Source organism: Miniopterus schreibersii, assembly GCF_964146895.1.
Source record: "Miniopterus schreibersii genome assembly, chromosome: 16".
NCBI lineage: Eukaryota > Metazoa > Chordata > Mammalia > Chiroptera > Miniopteridae > Miniopterus > Miniopterus schreibersii.
Genome location: NC_138116.1, coordinates 21,087,333 through 21,109,457, shown reverse-complemented (window position 1 = coordinate 21,109,457; position 22,125 = coordinate 21,087,333). Strand labels below are relative to the sequence as shown.

The following is a 22,125-nucleotide window of genomic DNA, read 5'->3' as shown; positions in this document are numbered from 1 at the left end:
CCCAAGGTATCAAACCAAAGATAAGCAGGAGAAAATGGACCAGGAAGAAAAGCAGAAAGGAATAGCTTAGTCAGACCAAGGAGAGCAGCTTGAAGAATGGCCTGGGAGTCCCTCAGGACCTTAGTGCCAGGCTCAGGGTGAAGTTACCATGGGCAGTTTTTCCCACCAGGCTCAGCAGCCAGATTCATGCCTGACATCTACCTAGCTGTGGAGGTCTGGCCAGTATTCCTCATGTCGGAGCCGCGTATCTGTTTCCATATAACATCTCTATAGAAAGGAGGGGGGTGGAGGTTCTGCCACTCAGTATTTATTCATCCTGTTTCAGTACTACCTTGCTGGACTTGCTCAGGACCAGGCAGTCAACTGGGGCCTTAGAGATGCCCAGGGAAGAAAGAGAATAATCATGTGAGGAGGATGTTGGGATCCCAAGGCTGGGTCGAAAGCTCTTTATCTCAACATGAGAAGCAGGAGGACAACTGGGGCCTGAGTCTGGACACATCGACTGGGGAGGGGAGGTCTCATCCCTCCCTCCCTCTGTCCTTCCCTCCTCCATACACTATTCTACCTGCTGGGGCCCAAGCATGCCCACTGCTCTCTTTGGCTTCCCTTACCATCTACCCTACGGAGAGGAGAGGGTTAAAGGCATGGTATGGGCAAGCTATAAATTTCCCATCAGTGTGGGGAGAGTAGGACTATTGGCAAGAAGGGGGCTGGGCTGGGGGGGGAGGGGGAGCTGGGAAAAAGCCAGGAGGTTGTCTCTAGGTAACAATAAACACTGCAAGTAAGGAGCAGCTGTTACACTTACTCTCTCTGCATCACAATGCTGAAATAACACTAATAAACCAGTGTGCCCAATGCACAGGCATACACGCATTTAGGGCCAGGCTCCACAGCACCCCTAGGGCTGCCCTCTGCTTCGGGTCAGGGCCCTTGGTACCAGTGGACATACCAGTCCTGGCCTGGCTGTACTTGTGGGAGGATGTGGGTTGACGAGTCAGTCTCAGTCAGAGTGGCAGTCTCAGAGTCAGGGGAGTGGCAGAGGCGGGGGACTCTGGGTTCAGATCCTGATGGCATTCACTGGTGGAAAGAATTCAAATGGGTTAACTCTTGGCTGGGCGTTGGGAGAAGAGAAGGAGAGTGAGAGAGAGAAAAGTATAGACAGGAAACAGACAACTACTTACCATGTCTTCTTAGACAGGAGGGGATAAAATGGCCAGGAGTGGGGTTGGCTGAAGGAAGGTGGAAGAAACAGGGGGGCCAAGGAGAGAGAGGTTTGAGAAAGAGGAGAGCATGTGCTACTGAGGAGTGATTCTTATATTACTCACTCACTCACTCACTCACTCACTCACTCTTACATCTCACCACAGCTGGTGCACCCCCTCACAGCACCACTTTTATACCAGAGCCAGGTAATTATTGCTTTAGTTCAGGACTGAGCTTTATTACGGGTATTCCAGCCGAGGCCTGGGCTCCTGATGCTGTCAGGGAGAGCTGGGGAAGTGGAGCTGGTCCCATGTTCCTACATGAAGGGCAGCTGGTCTGTCTCTTTCTCCAACCAAATCCGTCTCTGAATCTTCAGGAGCATGTCAGCAGGGGGCCCCTCACCCCAGCTGGAGAGTAGAGCCACCAGCAATGAAAGCAACAGAAACAGGCAAATGAGTACTCGGACTCTGTTGGAGAAGTCCCTTCCGCTTAGCCAATCCTTCCCAGTTTAGAGGGAGGGTATTTATTATTATGTATCTGGATACACTGGTATCCAAGATCCCTGCTTCCCTTTGCTGAAAGAAGGAGGCCCCTGGGACTGTGGTCAAAGGCATGGCTGGTTCTCTTGGTCCATCTTCTGGTCCCTTCCTGCTGGTGTGATCTCAAATAAAGTACCCTATCATCCTCCCGATTCAGAAAGGATGGAGGAGATGCACACTGCCAACCTGGTCTGTAAGGGGAGAGAGAATCAGCACCTTTGAGGATCTATGGTGCCTGTTTCCAGGGAAGAGGGTATAGAGACCAACTGGTCTTATAATAATGTTTTTAGCCCTGTCAGGTGTGGCTCAGTGGTTGAGCGTCAACCTAGGATCCAGGAGATCACGGTTTGATTCCCGGTCAGGGCACATGCCCGGGTTGTGGGCCCAATCCCCAGTCGGGGGTGTGCAGGAAGGAGGCAGCCGGTCAATGATGATTCTCATCATTGATGTTTCAACTCTCTCTCTCCCTCTCCCTCCTCTCTCTGAAATAAAAAAAGATATATTTTAAATAAATAAATAAGCAAATAAATAAGTAAATAAATAAATAAATAAATAAAGTTTTTAAAAAAATTCCTAAGTCATGTGTCAAATAAAGTTTTTAAAAAAATCCCTAAGTCATGTGGTGTCAGCTGGGTACCCAGAGCTCTGAGCAGGAAAGTAAGGGCAGGGAGAAGGAGCTGTGTCTGCCTGGAAAGCTTATCTTCTGGAAGGTGCCCAGGAGCACTGAGCTGCCCCAGCACATGTGGATGCCCAGCACCTCTGTGCAGCCAATGGTTACAGTAAGAGCAAGTATAATTGGCCTCTCCTATCGTTTCCTCACTGGGCAGCCTTGTACTAGGATGCTCAGCCTCCCCTGCTCTCTTTTCCATTTCCATCTCTTCCTTCATAGCTGACCTCTCCTTGCCCCACAATCCAGATAAGAGACTTTTATCCACAGAGCTCAGAGTGGGGGAGAAATGGACAAAAGAGAGCTCTAACAGGCCTGGGCCCCCTTCCCCTCTGTTGTTTTCATGAGCCGCCCCCACTACTATGAGTCACCAAAACCTTGAGCTCAGCTGAGCTGCCAGCAGCCTTCTCCCTCCTCACTCTTCCAGCAAAGCAAATATGCACCCGAAAGGCTCCAGAGCCCGCCATCTTCCTACTTACAGGGGTAGAGCCCCCTCCTTTATCTCTAGGAATCTGCAACACATGTACACTTTGAAATGAGTGAGCAAAGGAGTGCAAGGGACCTCGGCATGAGCTCTATGCATGAGCAAAGAGCCAGCTGCCTGCACGGAAAGCAGGATTACCCACCAGGAGATCTGACACACTTGGCCATACAGCCTTGTTGGCATGTGAGAGGGGGCGCAGGAAAGAATGGGGTAAGGAGGCTGTTTCAGAAGCAGGTATCTCCTCCTGGATCCCTCTCTGGTCAGTTTCTCCTTGACCTCTCTCCCTGGGTGCTGAGGACATCATGGCACTGCCACCTCTGAGATGCCCTCCTTCCCCTTCCCCCGGGAGCTAGAGGGGATCTGCGTGACAACCTCCAAGGTGTCAAAATGGTAGGTTCAGATATCCAGATCTTGTTCCATCCAGTGAGACACACCGAGGGAGGAGGAAAAGGGTCCTACCAGAGCAAAAGCTAAACCCTGGGCCAATACTGAGTCCCTCAATGATTCTCTTTTCTCCAGAGTGCAGGGGATTCTCGGTACTGCTACCTCTGTGTTCCACTTTAAGTCTATTCCTCTTTCCCTGCAAAGGTTCAGGGTTTCTTCTGGAATCCAGAGCTGGCTCCAGACTTGACTCCAGGGCTGAAGACCTGGCACTCTTGGCTAAACTTTGGTAATATGAGGCAGGACTGGTGGGGCTTGGGGGAAAGGAGGAAAGGAGACCCTGTTCCTTAGAGAAATGTCTAGAATCTAGACTGAATGTTTTAAGGGCCCTTTAGCTCCCCCAACATGCCTCCAATGTTGGAGCAGGGGTGGACAAGGAGTGACATCCTCTCCCCACCTTCTTCACTGCATGCTCTTCTCCACTGCTCTATGGTTCGGAGGAGAAACAGGCTCTGTAAACAGGAGCCACCTAATAAATCCCCTGAAAAATATTCAATATGAACAGCTTGCCCTGCGTTAGGCATCCAGCCCCACAGGCGGGACTACAGGACTCTCAGTTCACAAATTTTCCCTCTTTTCTCCTCACTTTCAGGCTTCGTCCTGAGCTCCCCGACGAGTGACTCTTCCTTTGCAACTCCCTGGCACAGTTCTCCTACCCTACCCCCACCCCTGCAGGTCCTCGGAAGCAGTGGCGGAGCTAGAAGAATTCTTTCCGGACTGTTTAGAGGGATGCGAGGGGGCCTTTCTTATCTTGTTGGCAGTAGAGAAGGCGGAGAATCAGAGAGCCAAGAAGATGACCCTGAGGGTCTAAGAACAGAGCAGGGTGAGGCTGGGTACACTTAGAGGCACATCCTGCTCTTGACCAGGGCCTTTGAGGATATAAAATGGGGCACTAAGACAGAAGAGAGGACAATTCTGGGTGTGGGGGAAAGGTGTCGCGGGCTTGGAGAGTGTGACAAAGCTTCTACCCACACTGCTTTCCAAGCTCTCTACCCATCCTTGCCCTAACCCCAACTCAGTCTCATGAAGCACAGAACAAAGAATGTTAAATTTTTTGAGGAAGGATGAAGATGCCAGGAAATGCCACCTTTGGTAACCTGGCAGGAAAGTCCCTTTTCTCCTTCTCTCCCTTCTTAACCCTTGAGTCTGAAAAGTGAAGGAAGCAGGAGATGGGGAAATGTGCCCTTCTCTCCAGTGTGCGCCAACACCACACAGAGCCAGACGGGGCCTGGCTGAGAGTGCTGGGGCCACGGCACCGCATGAATACGGGGGTGATTCTGACTCCGCTTTCAGAGCCTGGAGTTTCATTTCCATCTCTGTTCTCAGCTCAGACATGGACAAGAGGAATAAGACCACTCCTCAGGATTTTTTTTTAGCTTAATTTTCTCTAGTAGCTTATATTACAGCAGGGAAACTTGTGATAAAATCTCAAAAAACCCCTCAATATTTAGTCATCATTGGGGGATTTATTTCTAGGTTAAGGAACTGGGGTAGTTGGTGCATTTCATTCTCTGTGGACCTTATAAAGTATGGTAAAATCCCATGGAAGTGGGGGTGGGGTGGGATCTGTCTGCCTGGAAGCAAGGGAATGCATGAGATAATCTTTAGAATAGGCTGTATAAGGAAAATGTCCCCGAGTAGTGCCCCTACCTGACTCCCCTGAGTTGCTTCCAAGACTCAGGGTCCAGAGACATGAGGCCCCAAGCAGTAGAGAATGATATTCTGCCCACACTCTTCCCCTGACTTCCCCCCACACCCTACCTCCCTACCTTTCCCTGTTCCCAGGAAGTCTCCAACTCCAGGAACACAAAGCAACACCAGGACAGGATTCAGCTGATTTCCCATCTCCTGGTCTCTGTTTCCACATCTACAAAATGAAGGGTTCAGCAAGATGAGCTCCAAGTTCTCTTCCTTGCAGCAGTAAGGTTCTATGATTCATACCCCAAAGGCACCAGGCCTCATTTGCATGCTGTTCTGATGTAATCTCCATGGCACTTATTTCATGTCTAACTGTACAGAAATATTTCTGAACCCTGCCCCTCTCCTCTCTCACCACAGTCTCTGGTTCCATGGTCCCTAGCTCTTGTCCTCTCTCTTCAAAGCTCTGTCCCCACCTTCCTTTCACTTCATGTTATAGCACTCACTGGGACAAGCCCACTTGGACAAAACCCTAAGAGCAAGAAAACAGCCTTACCTAATATTCTGGCTGCAATTTTGGGCCCCAGACCTGAGTCAACCGGTACAGTTCCATCCTTTTGGAAGCTCCTGGCAGTTGGGGTAAATCCTGGCACCTCTCCTCAGTGCCTCCCCTCTTCCTCCACCTCACTACTCTCCATGCCAGAACGCAAAGTGGCCAGTGATTGATGGGCCTGGGTTCCCGGTAACCGCACCCAGTGGCCCAATCCTCCTCCCTTACCCAATCCCTCCCCTGTCCCTATTCAGAGATCAGATTGTCTCATGTTGGTCCCTGAGGTCCCATTAATTAAAAATACATCCAATTAAATGGCAGGTGAAAACGTGCTATTGGAGCTCTCCACCCCCCTTGCCCCAGCTTGGTCCCCCGCCCCCCCTTAAGGCTCAGCTGTGCTTTGAGCTGAGAAAAAAAAGAGAGAGAGAGAGGAAGAACGAGGGAGAGAGAAGAGGAAGACATGGGGGGGTATGGTGAGGGGGTGCTATTTGAACCTCTGCCAGGGTAGCATGTGCCAGCCTGGGAGGGTGGCACTGTGCCCTAGTGTCTAATTTCTAGAGGTGTGAGTAGGTTCAGTCAGCTGGGTACCTACTTCCATTTCCCTTAAAGGGGCAGAGGGAAGTCAAAGGGCATGGCTAGCTGTGCTGCCCTCCTTCTGGGCTTGGTGGGTAGAGGGCAGAAGTGTAACTGGTAAAGGGCCCTTAGGTGGGGGTGTGATGTTCAGGGGTTGGGAGAGTCTGAGGCCTCCATTCTTGGCATGTGGCTGCTCTTCCCCACACTGCAAAGAAGATAAAGAAGAGGCGGCTGGGACCCAGGTGGCAGGGCATGGCAATGTTCCCAAGCCAGGCTGTGCCTCCCCCTGCCCACAGAAAAACTGAGAAAAGAAAGGAAAGGAGGGAGGGAGGAAGGAAGGAGCCATAATTTGGGTGGGAGCGAATGGGTCAGAGAGGGTAAAATACACAAGGATGAAGGTTTGTGTTGGCACTACTACTAACACCTTATAGGTAAGAGGGTTGGGAAAGATGTTCCGTTTGCCTTTTCTCAGGCAGAGAGGAACAGCAGTAGTGTGAAGTCACCTTGACCTGGCTGCCTGGAAGGCTGTGAGCAGGGTATCTCGCTTGGCGAGCACTGATAACTCTCATTCTCTTCTATACTTACTGTCCCCAGCATTTTGTCAGCACCTGTCCCTGCCCCTACCACTCCTGGTAAAGTCCTCTGGCCCCAGGCAATGCAAAGCTAATGAAAGCTGTTGGGAGAGGAGCTAGGGAAGAAGGGATGACTGAGGGTGGCACTCAGGATCCAGGCAGGAATGGGGGTGGTTTGCTGACCCAGGGCCCCCGCCTGGCCTCCTTGGCAGCCTCAGTACCTCCTCACTTCACTTTAACGCTAATTGGAGATTTTAATCTGCGCTGCTGCTCTGCTCGGGGTGCTGGGGGGAGCGCCAGCTGTGCAGTAATTCCAGCAGCACCGACTGTTTAATCAAGCTGTCCTCCTGGGGAGGGGCCCTCGGGCATGGGGGTAGGAGGGAGGAGGAGAACCTCTGTCATCTCCCTTAGCCTGTTCAGCCTGGAAGAGCTTCATGGAGACTGAGGATCAACTGTGGGGTACCTCATCCCCATAAGGGCTCCATGGCCACCTGAATCCCTAGCAGAGCCATTACACAGTATGAGGTCAGTATGAGGCTCAAGGGCCTCCCTCCCCATCCTGTTTTTTTGACACCGTTTTTGGCCCAGAGCCCTGGAATGTCCCGAGGTATCCTCCACCCACTCAGGCTACAAACATCTACCAGACCATCTTGAGCTCTGGGGGCTGAACTTTCCCACTCTCTGTCTTCTCGGTCCTCTCTCCCACACTCTCTCACTAACAAAGATACTTCTCTTAAAACAACTGTAAGAGATTTTTCTCTCTGAAAAGCACAGGTACTTTCACCCTCTGGTCTAAAATGTAACTGTCTTAGAGGCGGGGAGATTGGAGTGGCCAGCTGAAGGCTGCTATACCATGAGGGAGAGAAGCACCTGTGCAAGGTGTTCAGTGCCTAGAGCTAGGGGGCTTCCCCAGTTCAGCTGGGACATACTACTGAGATATCAGGTGACTAGGGCAAAATGTTCAGGGTTGCAGGCCATTTTTAAGGAAGAACAAGTGGTATTTATAATTCTTTTGGATTCTTAGGCCCCAGTCTCAGGCTCTCTTGGGATCTTTCTGACCTCTGTCTTGGGAAAGGATGCCCTCATTGCCCAAACCCTATCTGCTAAGGGGCAGGAGCTTTAATTGGTCAGCAGCACCCTCGTGTGGCAGAAACCAAGACTGCAGCTGCCCAAGTGGCCCAGCAGCTTTGGGGCATCAGCCAGGTTGACAGACAGGTGGGCAGGGTTATAAATGTTGGTGTTCTCTGTGCTATCAATGTACCCCATGCATACTTATTGCTCGACCACTGCCAGGGGCATTTCCTGCTTTCTAACACCTGCCCTGTCCCTCCATCTATCCCATCCTAACTCCAACTCAAGGTATGTACCTATAAGGGGAGGGAGCCCCTTACCCAGAGCTGGCACCTGTTTAAGCCTGCTGCTTGTGCTGTCTGGATTGCAAGCATGAAAGAGGCTCTGCTGAGAGAGGAGACCTAAGGTCAAAAGGGTAAACTGATGTCACCTCCAATGGCAGGCGAGGCTCTGGCACCCCTGCCAACTCTCTATAGGCACCAGACAAGAGCTACTATCTGAGCTCAAGATAGAGTATCACCTAGTGGTGGATTCTGCCTTACAGCAATCCATTCTCCACTCCCTGAGGAGGCATGGGAATGAACAGAGAGAGAATCTTCAGAGTCTGAGATCCTATCCTCACAGATAAAACACCTTTCCTCAAAAGATCCAGAAACTCTCTAAGTATGCCAGGCCCCCGAGCAGAATGCACAATTGGGGCTTAGACTTCTAGCCCCAAAAGAAGGGCTGCCTGTTTTAGACGTTTCCCCTCCAGTGTCAAATACCATCTGCTTACTGGTCACTTCTTCCCACAACCCCTAAATGGGAAAAATGGTTCTGAACCACAGAAAGGGGATGGAGATTTAACAGGAAGTTCTCACTAAAGATTAGGGTCGGAAGCCACGCAGGCAGAGAACTGAGTCACTAAGGGCTTCCTCTTGTTGAAGATATTTCACAACAGAGAGAAATACTCGGGGTTGGTGAGCAGGGAGAGGAGCACACCTACCTGGCAGCAGGAAGGGTGGAGGTGAGTACTGGAGGCTGGTCACCTGCCCAGTTCTGGACATTGAGGATGGAGAGAAGCACCCTGTAGGCTTCTACTTTTGGTGTCTAGCACAATGTTTGGATAGGTGGATCTCACATCTAACCTGAGGAGGTAGAGAAGCTGATAAGAGGTAGTAAGAAGGGACAGCATTGCCCTATCCTGACTTAAAGGGAGAGAAAATAGCTTTTTGGGAAGAAGGCAGGGCTATGTGTATGTGAGGTAGTGGGTGAGTGGAGCAGGTGTTGCAGAGGAGAAGCTGAGAGTAACTGACATCAGCATCCCACTGTAGAGGAATATCCATTAGCACAGCTGGCCAAGAGAAAAGAACAGAAATGAAATGACTGTCGATGTTAATAAAGGGAGTTACCCGCTCTAGCCAGGAGGGAGAAATTGTTAATCAGAAGGTAGGATACCATAATAGGGTCAAACAAAAAGCTAAGGAAACACCTCTGGAGATCTTTGGGAAAATGTGTGTGTGTGTGTGTGTGGTGTGTGATGTGTTAGTCCCTTACAAAAGCTGACCTCTGATTAATCTTAGGTCCCTACCTGGCTTTAGTCTGTGAAAAACACTGAATTTTCTAGGGCTCCGTGTATCAGGTGACTGATGGACATCACAAAATTCCTCAGGGGCCATCCCTCCTGCTGCTACGGCCACCTGTAAAAGAAAATGACAGGATATATTAGACATGAGACAAGGGACTAGACACCAAAGAGGGTCTCTGGTTTTTTACCTAGGAGCATGGCTTTGGTAGGTTACAGTAATGATGACAGTCACCATTCTTCCAATTTTCTCCAACCTGAACATGAAGCCCAGAAAGATTCATGAACCTTAAATATTTTCCCAGAGAGAGTTTTAGTCCTACCTCCAGGGAACTAGTTCCCAGTCTGATAAAGTAAAAACCATGGTTCCTATATTGAAGGGGTAAATTAAGAATTCAATAGAAATAGAAGCTGTGAAATTCCAAATTATAAAAGGCAATGAAGGTTCAGGGTGAAAGCAGTTAATGCAAGAAGGTGACTGGAGAAGGCCCTTTAGTTTCAGATAAGATCAACAGCTTGAACTCAAGTTTCTCTTGTCCAAAACTGCTTCTTCAAGAAGAACTTGGAGGCAAAAAAGCAAAGGTCCTGCCTGGCAGGGCGTGGCTCAGCGGTTGAGCATCAACCTAGGATCTGGGAGATGGCGGTTCGATTCCAGGTCAGGGCACATGCCCGGGTTGCGGGCTCGATCCCCAGTGGGGGGCGTGCAGGAGGCAGCCGATCAGTGACTGTCTTATCACTGATGTTTCTATCTCTCTCTCCCCTCTCCCTCTCTCTGAAATCAATAAAGATATTAAAAAAAGAAATTTCCTGTGAGACAGAAAAGATGTTTGCAGGACAGCAGACACGATGGAGTTATAGTACGCAGGTCTATCATACATTCCCTAGATCACCGATTTTTAAGCCTTTTCACTTCATGGCACATAAACTAATTACTAAAATTCTGCAGCACACCAAAAAATATATTTTTTATCAATCTGACAAATAAAATAGGTATAACTTTGATTCATTCACACCAATGGCAATTGTTGTGTTGGCTGTTATCATTTTTTAATTTAACAATCTAAGGGGAAAGAGGTCAGTGCCCCTGACTAAATAGTCAGGTATTGCATGTTTTAAATATTCTTGCAGCACACCAGTTGAAAATCGCTGCCCTAGGTAAAGATAAATTTGCATGCGGACCAACTCCACATTCCTCCTATGCTGTCAGTTAGGGTGTGATGGAGAAAATGTAAAGGCTTTGTACTAGGATCTATTTATTTGTCATCAGCAATGTTCATCTTGCAGACCTGCTGCCCCTCTGACCTGGTCACATAACTCTATCTCTAAGTAGCCAAGTGGTGCCTTTCTCCCTCCAAGATTCTGCTTCCAGTTTAGGGACCCTTCAGCATTCCCCTCTCTGATCATCAGTGACTCCCAGGGTCAGATGCATAAGCTTTGGAGGGACTTATAGATATATCTAGGGGAGGTCCAAAGAAGGGAAGGCAGTCTCAGCATCAGAGTAAGATGACTTTAGAACCTGCTGTGCCTGTGAGCCCACTGAGCACACTCTTTAGGGCTTAGGTCACTGTGGAGCACCACAGCGAGAGAAAACCAACAGCTCAAAACTCTACATAAATAATAAAGTTCCCCAACCCCAATTTCTCTTTAAGAGAACATCCCATTTTACTCAGAGTTCTATAATCCCCCCATCTCATTCAGAGACTCCCCTTAGTTTCCCAGCAGGTGAGATGTGTTTTGTTTCCCCCTTCCTTCTGATTTTGCTTTTTAATATAGCTGTACTGTAATGCAAAGAAGCCTGAATGGAGATGTAGGGTAAATTCCTCACATTGCCTCAGAGGATCTTTTCTGGCTATCCAACCCCCAGAGATGGTGGCAAAGTGCTCCTCTAACTTGGGGTAACTCTGATGGCATTAGGATCTTTGGCCATGGCTGCTACTTGCTTCCCAATAAACTAGAACCCTTAACTCTAAATAAAAATTACACTTGTATAATTTGCATGTCATTGAAATGTTAGTTTTTGAGGTAAAAACATATAAAGCCTCTTCTCAGTTTTTCTGCTAATTTTTTCATATTTCCCTTTCCCCCTCTCCCCTCAAAATCTAACAGCCCTACCTTCCATTCCTAAGAAAGCTCAGGGCTCTCAGGAGTTGGTGATTTTAAAGCTTGGGGGCTCTATACTCAGATTAAGATTCTGGCCTCTTGGATTCTAGTCTTGGCTGGCTGCCACTACCTACCTCACTATGAAACTGTGGGCAAGGCACTTCTCTTCCCTAAGCCTCAGTTTCCAACTCTGTAAACTGAGAGGTTGAATTAGGTGATCTCTAGGATCCCTTTCTAGCTCTGGCCATTTATAATTCTATAAGGGAAAAGACATTAAGTATCTTTCCATCAGGAAGTGAGACATTCCTGCCCTTAGCACCCTTTCTCTGGGCCAGTGCAATAAGAAGCTCCCCTGTAGCTGCCTGTCTTCCTCATGCTAGCTTAACTAGGGGACAAATAAGTGAGTTGGGAGGCCTTCTTTTAAGTGCCAAACTCCTGCAATTATGAAGATATTAAGACGGTGATCTAACTCTAACCATGAATCTCGATAAAGCAGGTAGGAAACAAGGCAGGTATAACGGGCAGGAAAGGGTATAATAAGCATGCCCCTCACAACACACAGCCTGAACTAGTTAAGAGTCTGAGCACACACTTGGCTTTGCCCTAGAGAGCCCCATATGAGTAGTGGCTGCTTATCCAATACAACTGAGTGTGGGCATGTGTAAACATATTCAGACCATCAACATAAATGTCCAATCAATGCACATATACCCATTCTCTCTACTCTAGGCCTATATATGCCTTGTAAGAAGCTATGGTAGGAGGAAACCAGATCCCAGTCTTCCCCCTCCCCAAAGTCAGAAAGGAAGAGACAGTGGAGACAGGAGCTACTTGGCTTCCTATAAATTGTTTTGTCCTTCCTCACAGCTGCAATCAGATGTAAGGGCTCCCGCAGGCCTTGTTCTGATCTGCTGCAGGCGATGGAGGGTTTTTGAAACGAAGAGGACTTGGCTGCAGCCCCGTTTCAGCTGCCATTGGGGCTGGCTAATGGGCTCATTCGGGAAGACCCCCGCCTGCCGCACTAAAGAGTCCCCCGCCGACCCCCTCCCCAGTCCCAACCCAATTAATAAATGGGGGCTCCCACTTTATGGCTCTGGGAGCAGGAACCAGAGATACAAATGACCCCCAGGGAGGGACAGAAAAAGGCCTTCCAAGAATCAAGCCAGAGAATTGTGCATCCACAGGCACATGCTGCCACAGGCTAGTCACATCCCATTTTCAAAGCATTAAAGGGGAAGAAACTGGAAAAAACAACAACTGTATTTTCTTTCCCAGATGTGGAGTGGGATAGCATCTTCAAGTCTATGGGCACATCCCAGCAACTCTTTTACCTGGTTTCCAGCCTGAAAGGGGCAGAGTGCAGGTGATCCTCTAGGCACACATCAAGTACACAACTATTTTCCAGGGGGAATGCCCCCTCCTAGACTCTGCAATACTGAACATACACACATCTCATCAAGTGGTCAAGTAGGAAGTAAACACTTCCTACTCCTTAACAACAAAGCAGGTACCACTTTCCAAGCTCTCATCACCAGCAACAGCATAAATATGTCCTGGGGTCATCATCTTCAGGCTATATTTTATCCCTCCCCTCACATCCAAACTATCATCAAGCCTTGCTAATTCCCATGGACCCACTTCCTTTCTTCTCATTTAGTCTTACTCTAGTGCAGGCCCTCAGGGCTTTATATCTGAACCAGAAAAATGATATCCTAGGCAAGCTTTCCTGCTTCCTTCACCCAATACAGCTGCAAAAGTCTTCAACATCATATCCATCTCATCATGCTCTGCTGTTACTACTTACCAAATCAAATTTAAATTCCTCATTTGGCTATAAAGATTGTTCCTCTGACTTCATTTCCTAACACTCCTTTCCCGTACCACCCTGACTAGTCCATTCACGCCCTCTGCACAAAACAAAGATAAAACCTTCTTCCATAAGTTTTCCCCATAACCTTCTCTCTCTGTTCCATGTTCCCTACCTTCATTACCTTCAAAGAATCTTTTTTGGTTAACTCAATTTTTTTCCGATTATTTCTTTACTTTGGATCCCCATTACTAATTTATTTTATAATCTGACTTAATAAATACCAACTCCCCACTTCCCACCCAGGTATGAGACTTATCTCACCCTAGACCCAGAAGCTTCCTAAAGGTGAGGCCCTCCCCTAATTTCCCCCCAGAAGTTGCCATGTACTCAGGACATGCCTCGGCTAATGACTTTACTGCTCCCCACTGAAAAAGCCCCCATGGTATAACTCTTGGGGGTATATATCAAACAACTACAAGGAATACTTTCTTATTCTCAGTGTCCATTTTCAGGCTGTCACCTGCCCCTACCAATACTGAACTTGGCACTGAGTCTTTTCAAAATTACAAATTGTTTCATGACTTCAGTGTATTGCAAAACAAACAAAACAAACACAGCCACCATAAGAATTTGGTTATCTCCTTGATTCATAGTATATAAACTCTATTTTCTTTGAAGACTCTTTAGGATGAGAAGCCCCATTTTGTTCCCTATTTCTAAGATTAATCGTATATTCTCAGGTCATGACCTAATTTTATAGAATGCAAATCAATCCAAGAGCCAATAGTAATCTTGTTCTCTGCCTCTAGACTACTTCTGACCATCACATTTTTTGAAAGGTCTCTAGGAATAGAGAAGTTATTAAAGAGTCTCTTTCAACTATTTAGTACTTCCTTAAATTAACCTCACTCTTAAACCTGACTCTTTACTTCCTCTAGTTAGGCCCTATGTGGTTAGACAGGAAAAAGTGATCTGCCACTCCCCTGGATCTCCTACAGATGTTCAGGATAGTAAGATGAATCTGCTTTTTAATCTCTCCATCCCTTAGCTTCAAGGTGCTTAAGAATCAAGGTAATAAAAGCAAAGCTCTTAGCACAAAATTGTTTCCTGACAATGTTAGTTCCTGTTGGTTCTCCCTTCTTCCTGCCAACACCTTAGGTTTCTCCTTTCCGGGCCTGTTTTTTCACTGGCTAAAGATGGTGCTGAACTAAACTAATGTCCTTTTGTAGTTCTAACATTCTGGTTAGTTTGCTCTTCTATGTACTGCCTTTCACTTGGATCTAAAACAAAGGGCAGAGGATAATACTAGTTTCTAGGTTGACCTAAAAATACAAAAACAACAAAAAACCCCCATGACACTTGCAGGAGGGTTTTAAAACTCCAAAAATACAAACAGCTTTTTACTGTGATGCATCCACATCATTCCCTCCTTATTCCTGAATTTCTCTCTTGAACTACGTAGATAGCAGCACTAAGCAAAATGTCTCTATGTAAGTTATTTGCTTAATATAATCTAGGTTCCCTAGGGAAAATGTCTCCATAACATCCCCCAGACTAAGGGTTCTAGGTCCAACCTCCACCCATAAAGGTAACACTACTGTTGCTCACAGTGGTGCTTTCACGGGGCCTCCCTGAAACTGTGAACCTTTAAGGCATTATCCCCAAACTTTCACTAACCCAACCATTTCTTCCTTCCACTTATACCACTTTTTTTTTTTTTTTTAAAGCAGTTATACCCTAAGTCTCTTTCTACAGCTCAGTCAGCAGACTGGTCTAGTTCTCCCCTTCTTTCCATCTCCTTCTCATATTGCTTCATTTTATGAGAACTTATGGTCCCCCAACAGAAACTGCAAATACTGATACAAGGCCAAACTCAGAAGTTCCTGAATTTATGAAAGGGATCAGGCTCCTAAGCTTTCTGTCTTTGAATTCAAGCTCTTTTCCCCGTGGCCAAAAGCATTCAAAATTGCATTAACCTTGGTGAAGAGGGTTGTCTGCCTATAAGCTGATCCTCACCAAGGGTACCCTAATTAGGCAGTGTTGTAGTTCTGAGACACAGGAGGGAGAAGGATCCTCTCCTGGAGACAGCCCATCAGATAGGCTCTTTAAAGTAAGGAAAAGGCACCCTCCTCCAAGACCCAGGCTTCCTTCTTTACTTAGCTATGACTGTTATATTGTAGCCTTTTAAAGGTCCCTCCATGCTGCCTCCTCAGGGATGGTCTGGATAAAATGTCCTTCATTCCTTTAGAACTATCAACATTACCTTCAGTATACAGCCATGGCAGAACAAAACATCCCAAACCCCATCTACTTCTAGGTCCTATGGAGCCCATGTCTAAGTCCGTTTACATCAAGGCTGTACCCTCTTATTCCAGAGAAGTATGCTGCAGCTGAGGACTATATATTCAGAAAGCTTCGCTAACAACTAACCATCAAGAGTATTCGAGACTAACTTCCTATCAGCCTCTTTCTCTCAACCTTGCACTACTAATTTTTGAAATAGAGATATAATGAGACAATTCAGGGGCTAAAGCGTTTTGCCACTCTAGTGATTAATCATCAGGGCATCAAGGCAGCCCTCATCTGCTTTCTCATGGAGAGCAGGGCCCTCTTCTCACCAAGCCTTACTTCCCACAGGCACCATCTGCAACTGAGCTTAGAAATGGCAGCAGCAAAAGCAAGTCCCAGGATCTGAGGGAAGAGGAGGAAGTGAAGGTTGAGATTCCATCTTTCCTGGACCAGTGAAAAAATCTCTCATCCCCCACACAACATAAAAGCTCCTTTCACAGCCTGAGCAATAAAAAAGCATGGTTAGTTTGCTTTCTCCCTCACCTTTCACCCTGAAAGTTGAGGATCTGGAAGAGCCATTTGTCTTCTGAATGACCTCTCATTACCCTTCAAAACTGTGAAGCGGTAATCACTCTAAACACCCTGACAAGTTAAGCAACCAATACCTCTGGTAAGGCCTGAAGCATGAGAGTTGGGTAGTGAGTAGGGAGGAGAGAGAAAAATAGCAAATGAAAAAAGTAGGTGGACAGGAGATGGAGAGACAGCTGCATATAGTGACGAGTGGTCGAGTATCACTAGTAATTCCTTCAGGTGTCATACTTTCCCCAGTCTCAACCCTGGCTTGGAGTAAACTAACTTGAGAGTATTCCTAAGGCTGTAAGGAATGCTACACTTCGACAGTAAAATTAACCCAAGAGTCCAGGAACTTTCACCTTGCCTCTCAGGACAACCAGAAGACTTAGCAGTTCCATGTCTGCCTAAGAATGGTTCAATATTTACTTAGGGAACTCTCCACTTCCACTCCACCTAGCCCTTCAGGTGACTAAGTTGTGAATAGAGAAGCAACTCAATACCCCCAAAACAGTCAAGCTATGGGGCAATCTTAAATAACAATGGAAATCCCAGTTCAGCACCAAAAATATTAACTTCCTTGAGGAATTAACCATACCATACAATTAAGGATGCCAGTTGGGGAAAAGATAGTGCCTAAAAAATTTAGGCACTGAACTGTATGGTTTCTAGTTAGAAACAGCCTTGGGTGTAATACAAAAAAAGTCCAGTTAGTTAGGTCCTCAGCCTTTAGGCCCAAAATTGAAAAGGTTGCCATTGCTATGAAGTGGAAGCAATATTCTCTAATAGGCTGAAGTTCACACTCTCAGTCATGAATTTGAATTATGTAAAGACTGAAAACGAATTCCTTTTCTCTGGAGGGTAACCAGGAACATAGGATTCCAGGAATTGGAACAATCTTGAGCTCTCCATTCTCCTCTGGATAAACATGTGATAGCCCACAGGCACGGGAACATACTACTTAAACTTTGGGGATTCAAAAGCAAGCTGGCAACCCTCATCACCAGCAGTTTTTGAAAATTCAACTTCTAATTTTCTTGTTCTGGTGTACCCCTTAACTTTGTATAATTGCTCACCCCATTCCTAATTTCCTGATACCTCTATCTCCCCTCTTCCTTTCTGTCTCTTGATGGGCTTTATCTGCTCTCTGCCTACTTGTATCATAACTAGCAGGAATGCAACACATACTCCAAGAAAACAATTAGTTCTCAGTGTCCTAAACCATGAAAGAGAAGGGAAGGCAATCATCTCAAGTGGAAATAGTAAAGATTTTGGAGACAACAGGAATTTTAGCCTTATAAACAACTCTGACTCACTTCCCGGATTGGCAAAGTATCAGGAAATCTACACAGAGCTAGAAGACTAATTCCCATGCTGACCTTACTCATGGTAACATAGGACTGGTCAGGATTGGTGGTAGTGGTCCTGATTTAAGAGACTATTCTTCAGTCTAAACTCCCTTTTACTAACTTCCCTTGATGACAGTTGAGCTCAAAACCACTTACCTCTCCTTTCAGGAGGAGTCAGGGTACATGAAGCTCAACTTTTTTGATGGCCTAGGACTACCATTACTTGTGTAACTGTTTTTTACTTTAAAAAAAATCACACCTTAGTTTTCCCCAACTTTTCAAATTCTCTCACTCCTAGTCTAGTGTTTTGAAGCACCTCTTCAAACCATGAGGACTTTTTTTGGGTAGTTTATGAACCTACAGCAATTCTGAGACAAAGAACCCCTAAGATAAAGTGGAGGAAAAAAATGCCTTTTATACCTAATTGGATTTGCTCAGAGGGTACAGATTAAGAAGTAAATGCAATGGAGCAAAAGTGGTATAGTAACAGGAAATATTTAATTTTCCAATCTCCACTTTCCATTTTTATAAACTCAAAGAAAAAATTTAATATATTACAAAATATCTGTACATAAACAACGTACACCCAATGGGGGGCAAAAACGAGAGAGAAAGGAATACAGTGTCAGAAACCTGTCAGGGAGAATGAGGTGGCACCTGACACTTCTCTGATGCAGCCTTCTCTCTCAAAACCTGCTAGTAACCGTTTTAGTACTAGAACTATAGATGTATCTTGTATATATATATATATATACACACACACACACACACAAGTGACTGGGTGATGTCTATGGCATAAGCTAACAGAAGTCCTACTTACAAATTTGTGCTAACTGCCCTGCTTTTCAACATAGAGATCTGATGTCATTTGCAAATCCTTATCATTCCTATAGACAGTTGAAAAAACTAAGGAAACTGGGTCAAGCAAATTTGTTTTCAAAACCACAAAAATAACCATGGTCAAACCAGTTTTGCCTCATTCATGAACAGAATCAGATTTCTCATCTGTTCAAAATAATGTATTTAATGGACTTAATATCTCTCATGGTACAATACTTAAAACAAAACCACTTAGGAATATTATTTGAATTTGTAGTTTTCTAATAGTCAAGTTGAAATTCTGCCAAACCTTTACTTCCATCACGTTTATAGATAACACAGCTGAAAAATTAACAAATACCTTTTCTTCCTCCACACAGATTCCAGGATATTTAAGTGAGTTCCTTTTTTCCTCTGCTTTTAGAAACAGTCAAAATTACCAAACTTTTTTTCTTCATTTTAAAGGTTAGACTCCCAAAATGGGGGTCTGGGGGTGAGAATGAGATCATACATACACATACACACACACATACACTCACCCCCTTCCCTAGTAGCAGGGATGGATGAATGGACACCTAAGTATATCATTTAGAATATTTGGCATAATTAAAAATAAGGGGTTGTAAGGGGAAGGAAAAATATTATTGATGACTGCTGATAACCAAAGTATAATTAAAATGTATAGAGAATTTTATTCATATTTGATGGGAAACCATTTTTTTTCCCCACTGAATAGGTACTTTTGAGTTTTTTAATAAAAAAAAAAAAAAGGGAAAGTAGGGCTCAGTGCCTTAAATTCAAATATTCTAAAATACAAAGGCCCATGTCTGAGGACTAAGAAGTCAACAGACAAAAGGTTCAGATGCCCTGGCCAGTGTGGCTCAGTTGGTTGGGCATCATCCGTGCACCAAAGGGTTGCCGGTTCAATTCCCAGTCAGGGCACATGCCCAGATTGTAGGCTCAAACTCCAGCTGGGGATGGAGTGGGGTGGAGTGGGGTGGGATGGGGTGCAAGAGGCAGCCAATCGATGTTTCACTCACATTGATGTTTTTTTCTTTCTCCCTCTCCCTGAAAAATCAATAAAAAATCTTTTTTTTAAAAAAAGGTTCAGATGAACTTTAATGCAATTTACCAATACCACGTCAGTGAGCTTAGTAAATCTAATTGGACATACTGGTATAAAAAGCCATCAATGCCAAAATGGCTAGAAGGTTCTTTCTAATCAACATTTGGGCCTGAAGGCAAGGCCAGACCAAAACCCAGAGAATAATAAAGAAATACACACACCAGAAATCTACCTACTTCAGTGACAGGGAAAAATAATCTTCATGTAAGTATCTGAAGAGGGTTCTTCTTTCATTTCTCTGAAGTTTTTTATTAGTGCATCTTTCTCTTACAAGTAGTTTTTAATTTTTTAATATAAGAGCTTGGCATTGAAACATGAAACTTCACTTTAGTTCTGAAACTATTCTTCAAGATGCTGAAGCACATTTGCCTTTTCTTCGTAAAAAAGGGAGCTAACCTACATTTCACAAATGTCTAAGTCTGTGCAGATAATTTATATAAATGTGTATGTTTCTTAAAACACATTATATGCTGGTACTCACATAGAAATGGAAGCCAGAATGAGACGCCTCCCAAGTTATCCCACCCTGAAAGCCTTTCCCTTTTCCATTTCCTCTTTTATAATAAGGAAAAATTCTTGCCATGAAGTCACATTTTAACCCCTTTTACCAAAACCAAGTTTCTCCGGAGGAAAATCCCTAAAAGAATTGGCAGGATATACATGCTGATGTGTGTTTATGTCAATACTGTTCTTTCTTATGGTCTGCTCTTTCAAAATTATTTTTTAAAAAGGTCTCAGGTATTGAAATATCTTCAGAAAAATATCCACCCTAAACTAAGTTACATTTCCATGTATTTTCAGAATGTTTCTTTTCTCTTTGAAAATCCTACAATGCTCTCTTTCAAAGGTTTGGGGGTTTTTCTTGACATAAAAATATATGTGTAAACAGTATGCTAACTGCTCTTACTAGCCCTCTAGATATGAAGGCATCATCTCTAACCCCAGCTCAGCAGCAATGGCCTGGGCTGTCTGTATTTAGAAATCAACTTCACCATCAGAACATGGTTTAAAAAAAAAAAAAAAAATTAGAATTGAAGAGTTACAGAGAACAATAAAGGAGTTTGAATTTCCTTTCCTTTATTTCAAAAAAGGTAAAGAATTATCCCAGGTTATTGGGCATCTCAACAATTTTTTTCCAAACAAATGCCTCAAAAAGAGAGAAAGAAAACTCTGTAATGATGGGGTAAAAAAGGGAAAAGATGGGGTAAAGTCTCCCTCTTGCTCAAGAATGCCACTTGTTACAACCTGCTTCATATGCAGGGAGAAGGGGCACATCTTTTGCCAAAGCAGAGCAAGCTTTAAGCATGAATAATTTATTTGGAAAAAAGGAATGTTTAAGATGCTCAATGGGGGAAAAAGAGTTTACTTGAAAGCAAAAGTATGAGGTGGAGAGGAAGGAAACGTTTATTTAAATCAGCCAGTCACTCTTCTCCCCTTACAGCAACAGCCTAAGAGCAGCTCAAATTTTGTGAACACTATTCTCTTTAAAACAAAACAAAAAAACAAAAAAACTAAATCCAAAAGGAAAAAAACATAAAAAAATAACCCCAAAGCTTTAAAAACCTAAAGAGCCTCTCCTGGGCCATTTCAAAACTGAAACTGTTCTTTTTCCTTCTGCTCAAGAAGTGCAGGCAATGAACTAATAAAGCATTTACTTTTCAATTTAATGACCCTCTTCATATCCTCTACTTATATTTACTTGGTAGAGTTGAAGAAAATGTTCTGGCTATAACCCATCCGGGGGGAAATGCTGCCAACATCATGTCGCCTGCTTAGTAGCAAGTGAGCAAGGAATACAATGGATAGCTTTGAAGTAGCCAAATGCAGATGATTACCTCGCTCTGGCAAATGATTTCATTAAAGGTTCAGAGGACTGGATAGAAGATGGACAGGGAAGTAATCTTTCAGGACACTGAAGTCTCTGGGTTAGTAAGGAACTCCTCTCCCTCTTCCCCCTCTTGGCGGGACTCTTGTAGGCCCCCGATAGAGTTTTCCATAAGCAGAAGACTGAGCTGGGCCCCCCCAGTTAAGGCCTGCTCCTGAGCTGCTGGCTCCACTGGTTCCTGGCCCCAGCTCCCCATAGTTTTGCAATTTGGTCTCTGCATGTGCCACAGAGTTGCTGCTTCCCTCAGCCTTCAGGAATGGTTGCCCGACCACTGAGTGTAATGCTAAGGGGACCCTGGCAAAACGGAGGTCCTGGTCCCCTGGAAACTGCACTGACCCTGTACCCTGGTAACTGCTGGACTCCCCAAGGTGGCTCACAGAGCCTGAGAAGGTCCTGTTCTTCACCAGGGTCTGGGCCAAGGATTCTGTCAAGGCTGGACCAGAGTTGCGTTCATCAGTGTCAGTGGCACTGAACCCTGTTTCAGGCCCATCAGTGTTTCCATAAGTCCTGTTGGAATGGGGTCGGGTGGAGTATTCCATTGGTCTCAAGGCCTGGTGCTCATGTGGCAGGTGGCCAGGAGGCTCTGCTTCAGGCTGGGATAAAAGTTGCAGCAAGGCGGCTGTCACGGCTGGGTTCAACTCCTGGGGGGCGCTGGAAAGATCGCCTTCAACCAGAGGGGGTGGAGGTGGCGGCGGTGGAGGTCCGGGGGGCTCAGGGGGCCTCTTCTCTGGTGGAAGAATGTGAGGAGGACATGCTGTGGAAGGGTTACTTCTTTTAAACACCATCTTAAAAATCACATGTGATTATAAACACACACACACACACACACACACATACACTGCCCAACATAAACATATATCAATACAAGTAACCAA

At 45.5% G+C, this 22,125-nt stretch overlaps 1 protein-coding gene across 11 annotated transcripts in view; it reads right to left on the bottom strand.

Moving 5' to 3' along the window:
• Positions 1-22,125, bottom strand: part of CDK12 (cyclin dependent kinase 12) — an 85,657-nt gene that overhangs the window by 21,564 nt on the left and 41,968 nt on the right. The window contains exons 14-18 of one of the 11 annotated variants that reach the window (XR_014000504.1): positions 21,201-22,004; positions 9,309-9,417; positions 8,724-8,865; positions 5,104-5,201; positions 1,419-1,610 (exon numbers count right to left, since the gene is read on the bottom strand). Coding sequence is in view for 2 of the 11 variants with exons in the window: in XM_081161584.1 (XP_081017710.1) it covers positions 21,292-22,004 (713 nt within the window). In the remaining 9 variants the exon portion in view is untranslated. Of the gene's footprint in view, positions 1-1,418; positions 1,611-5,103; positions 5,202-8,723; positions 8,866-9,308; positions 9,418-18,389; positions 22,005-22,125 lie in introns of those variants that run through there. The other 10 variants (XR_014000506.1, XR_014000509.1, XR_014000510.1 and 7 more) reach the window with 10 other exon arrangements.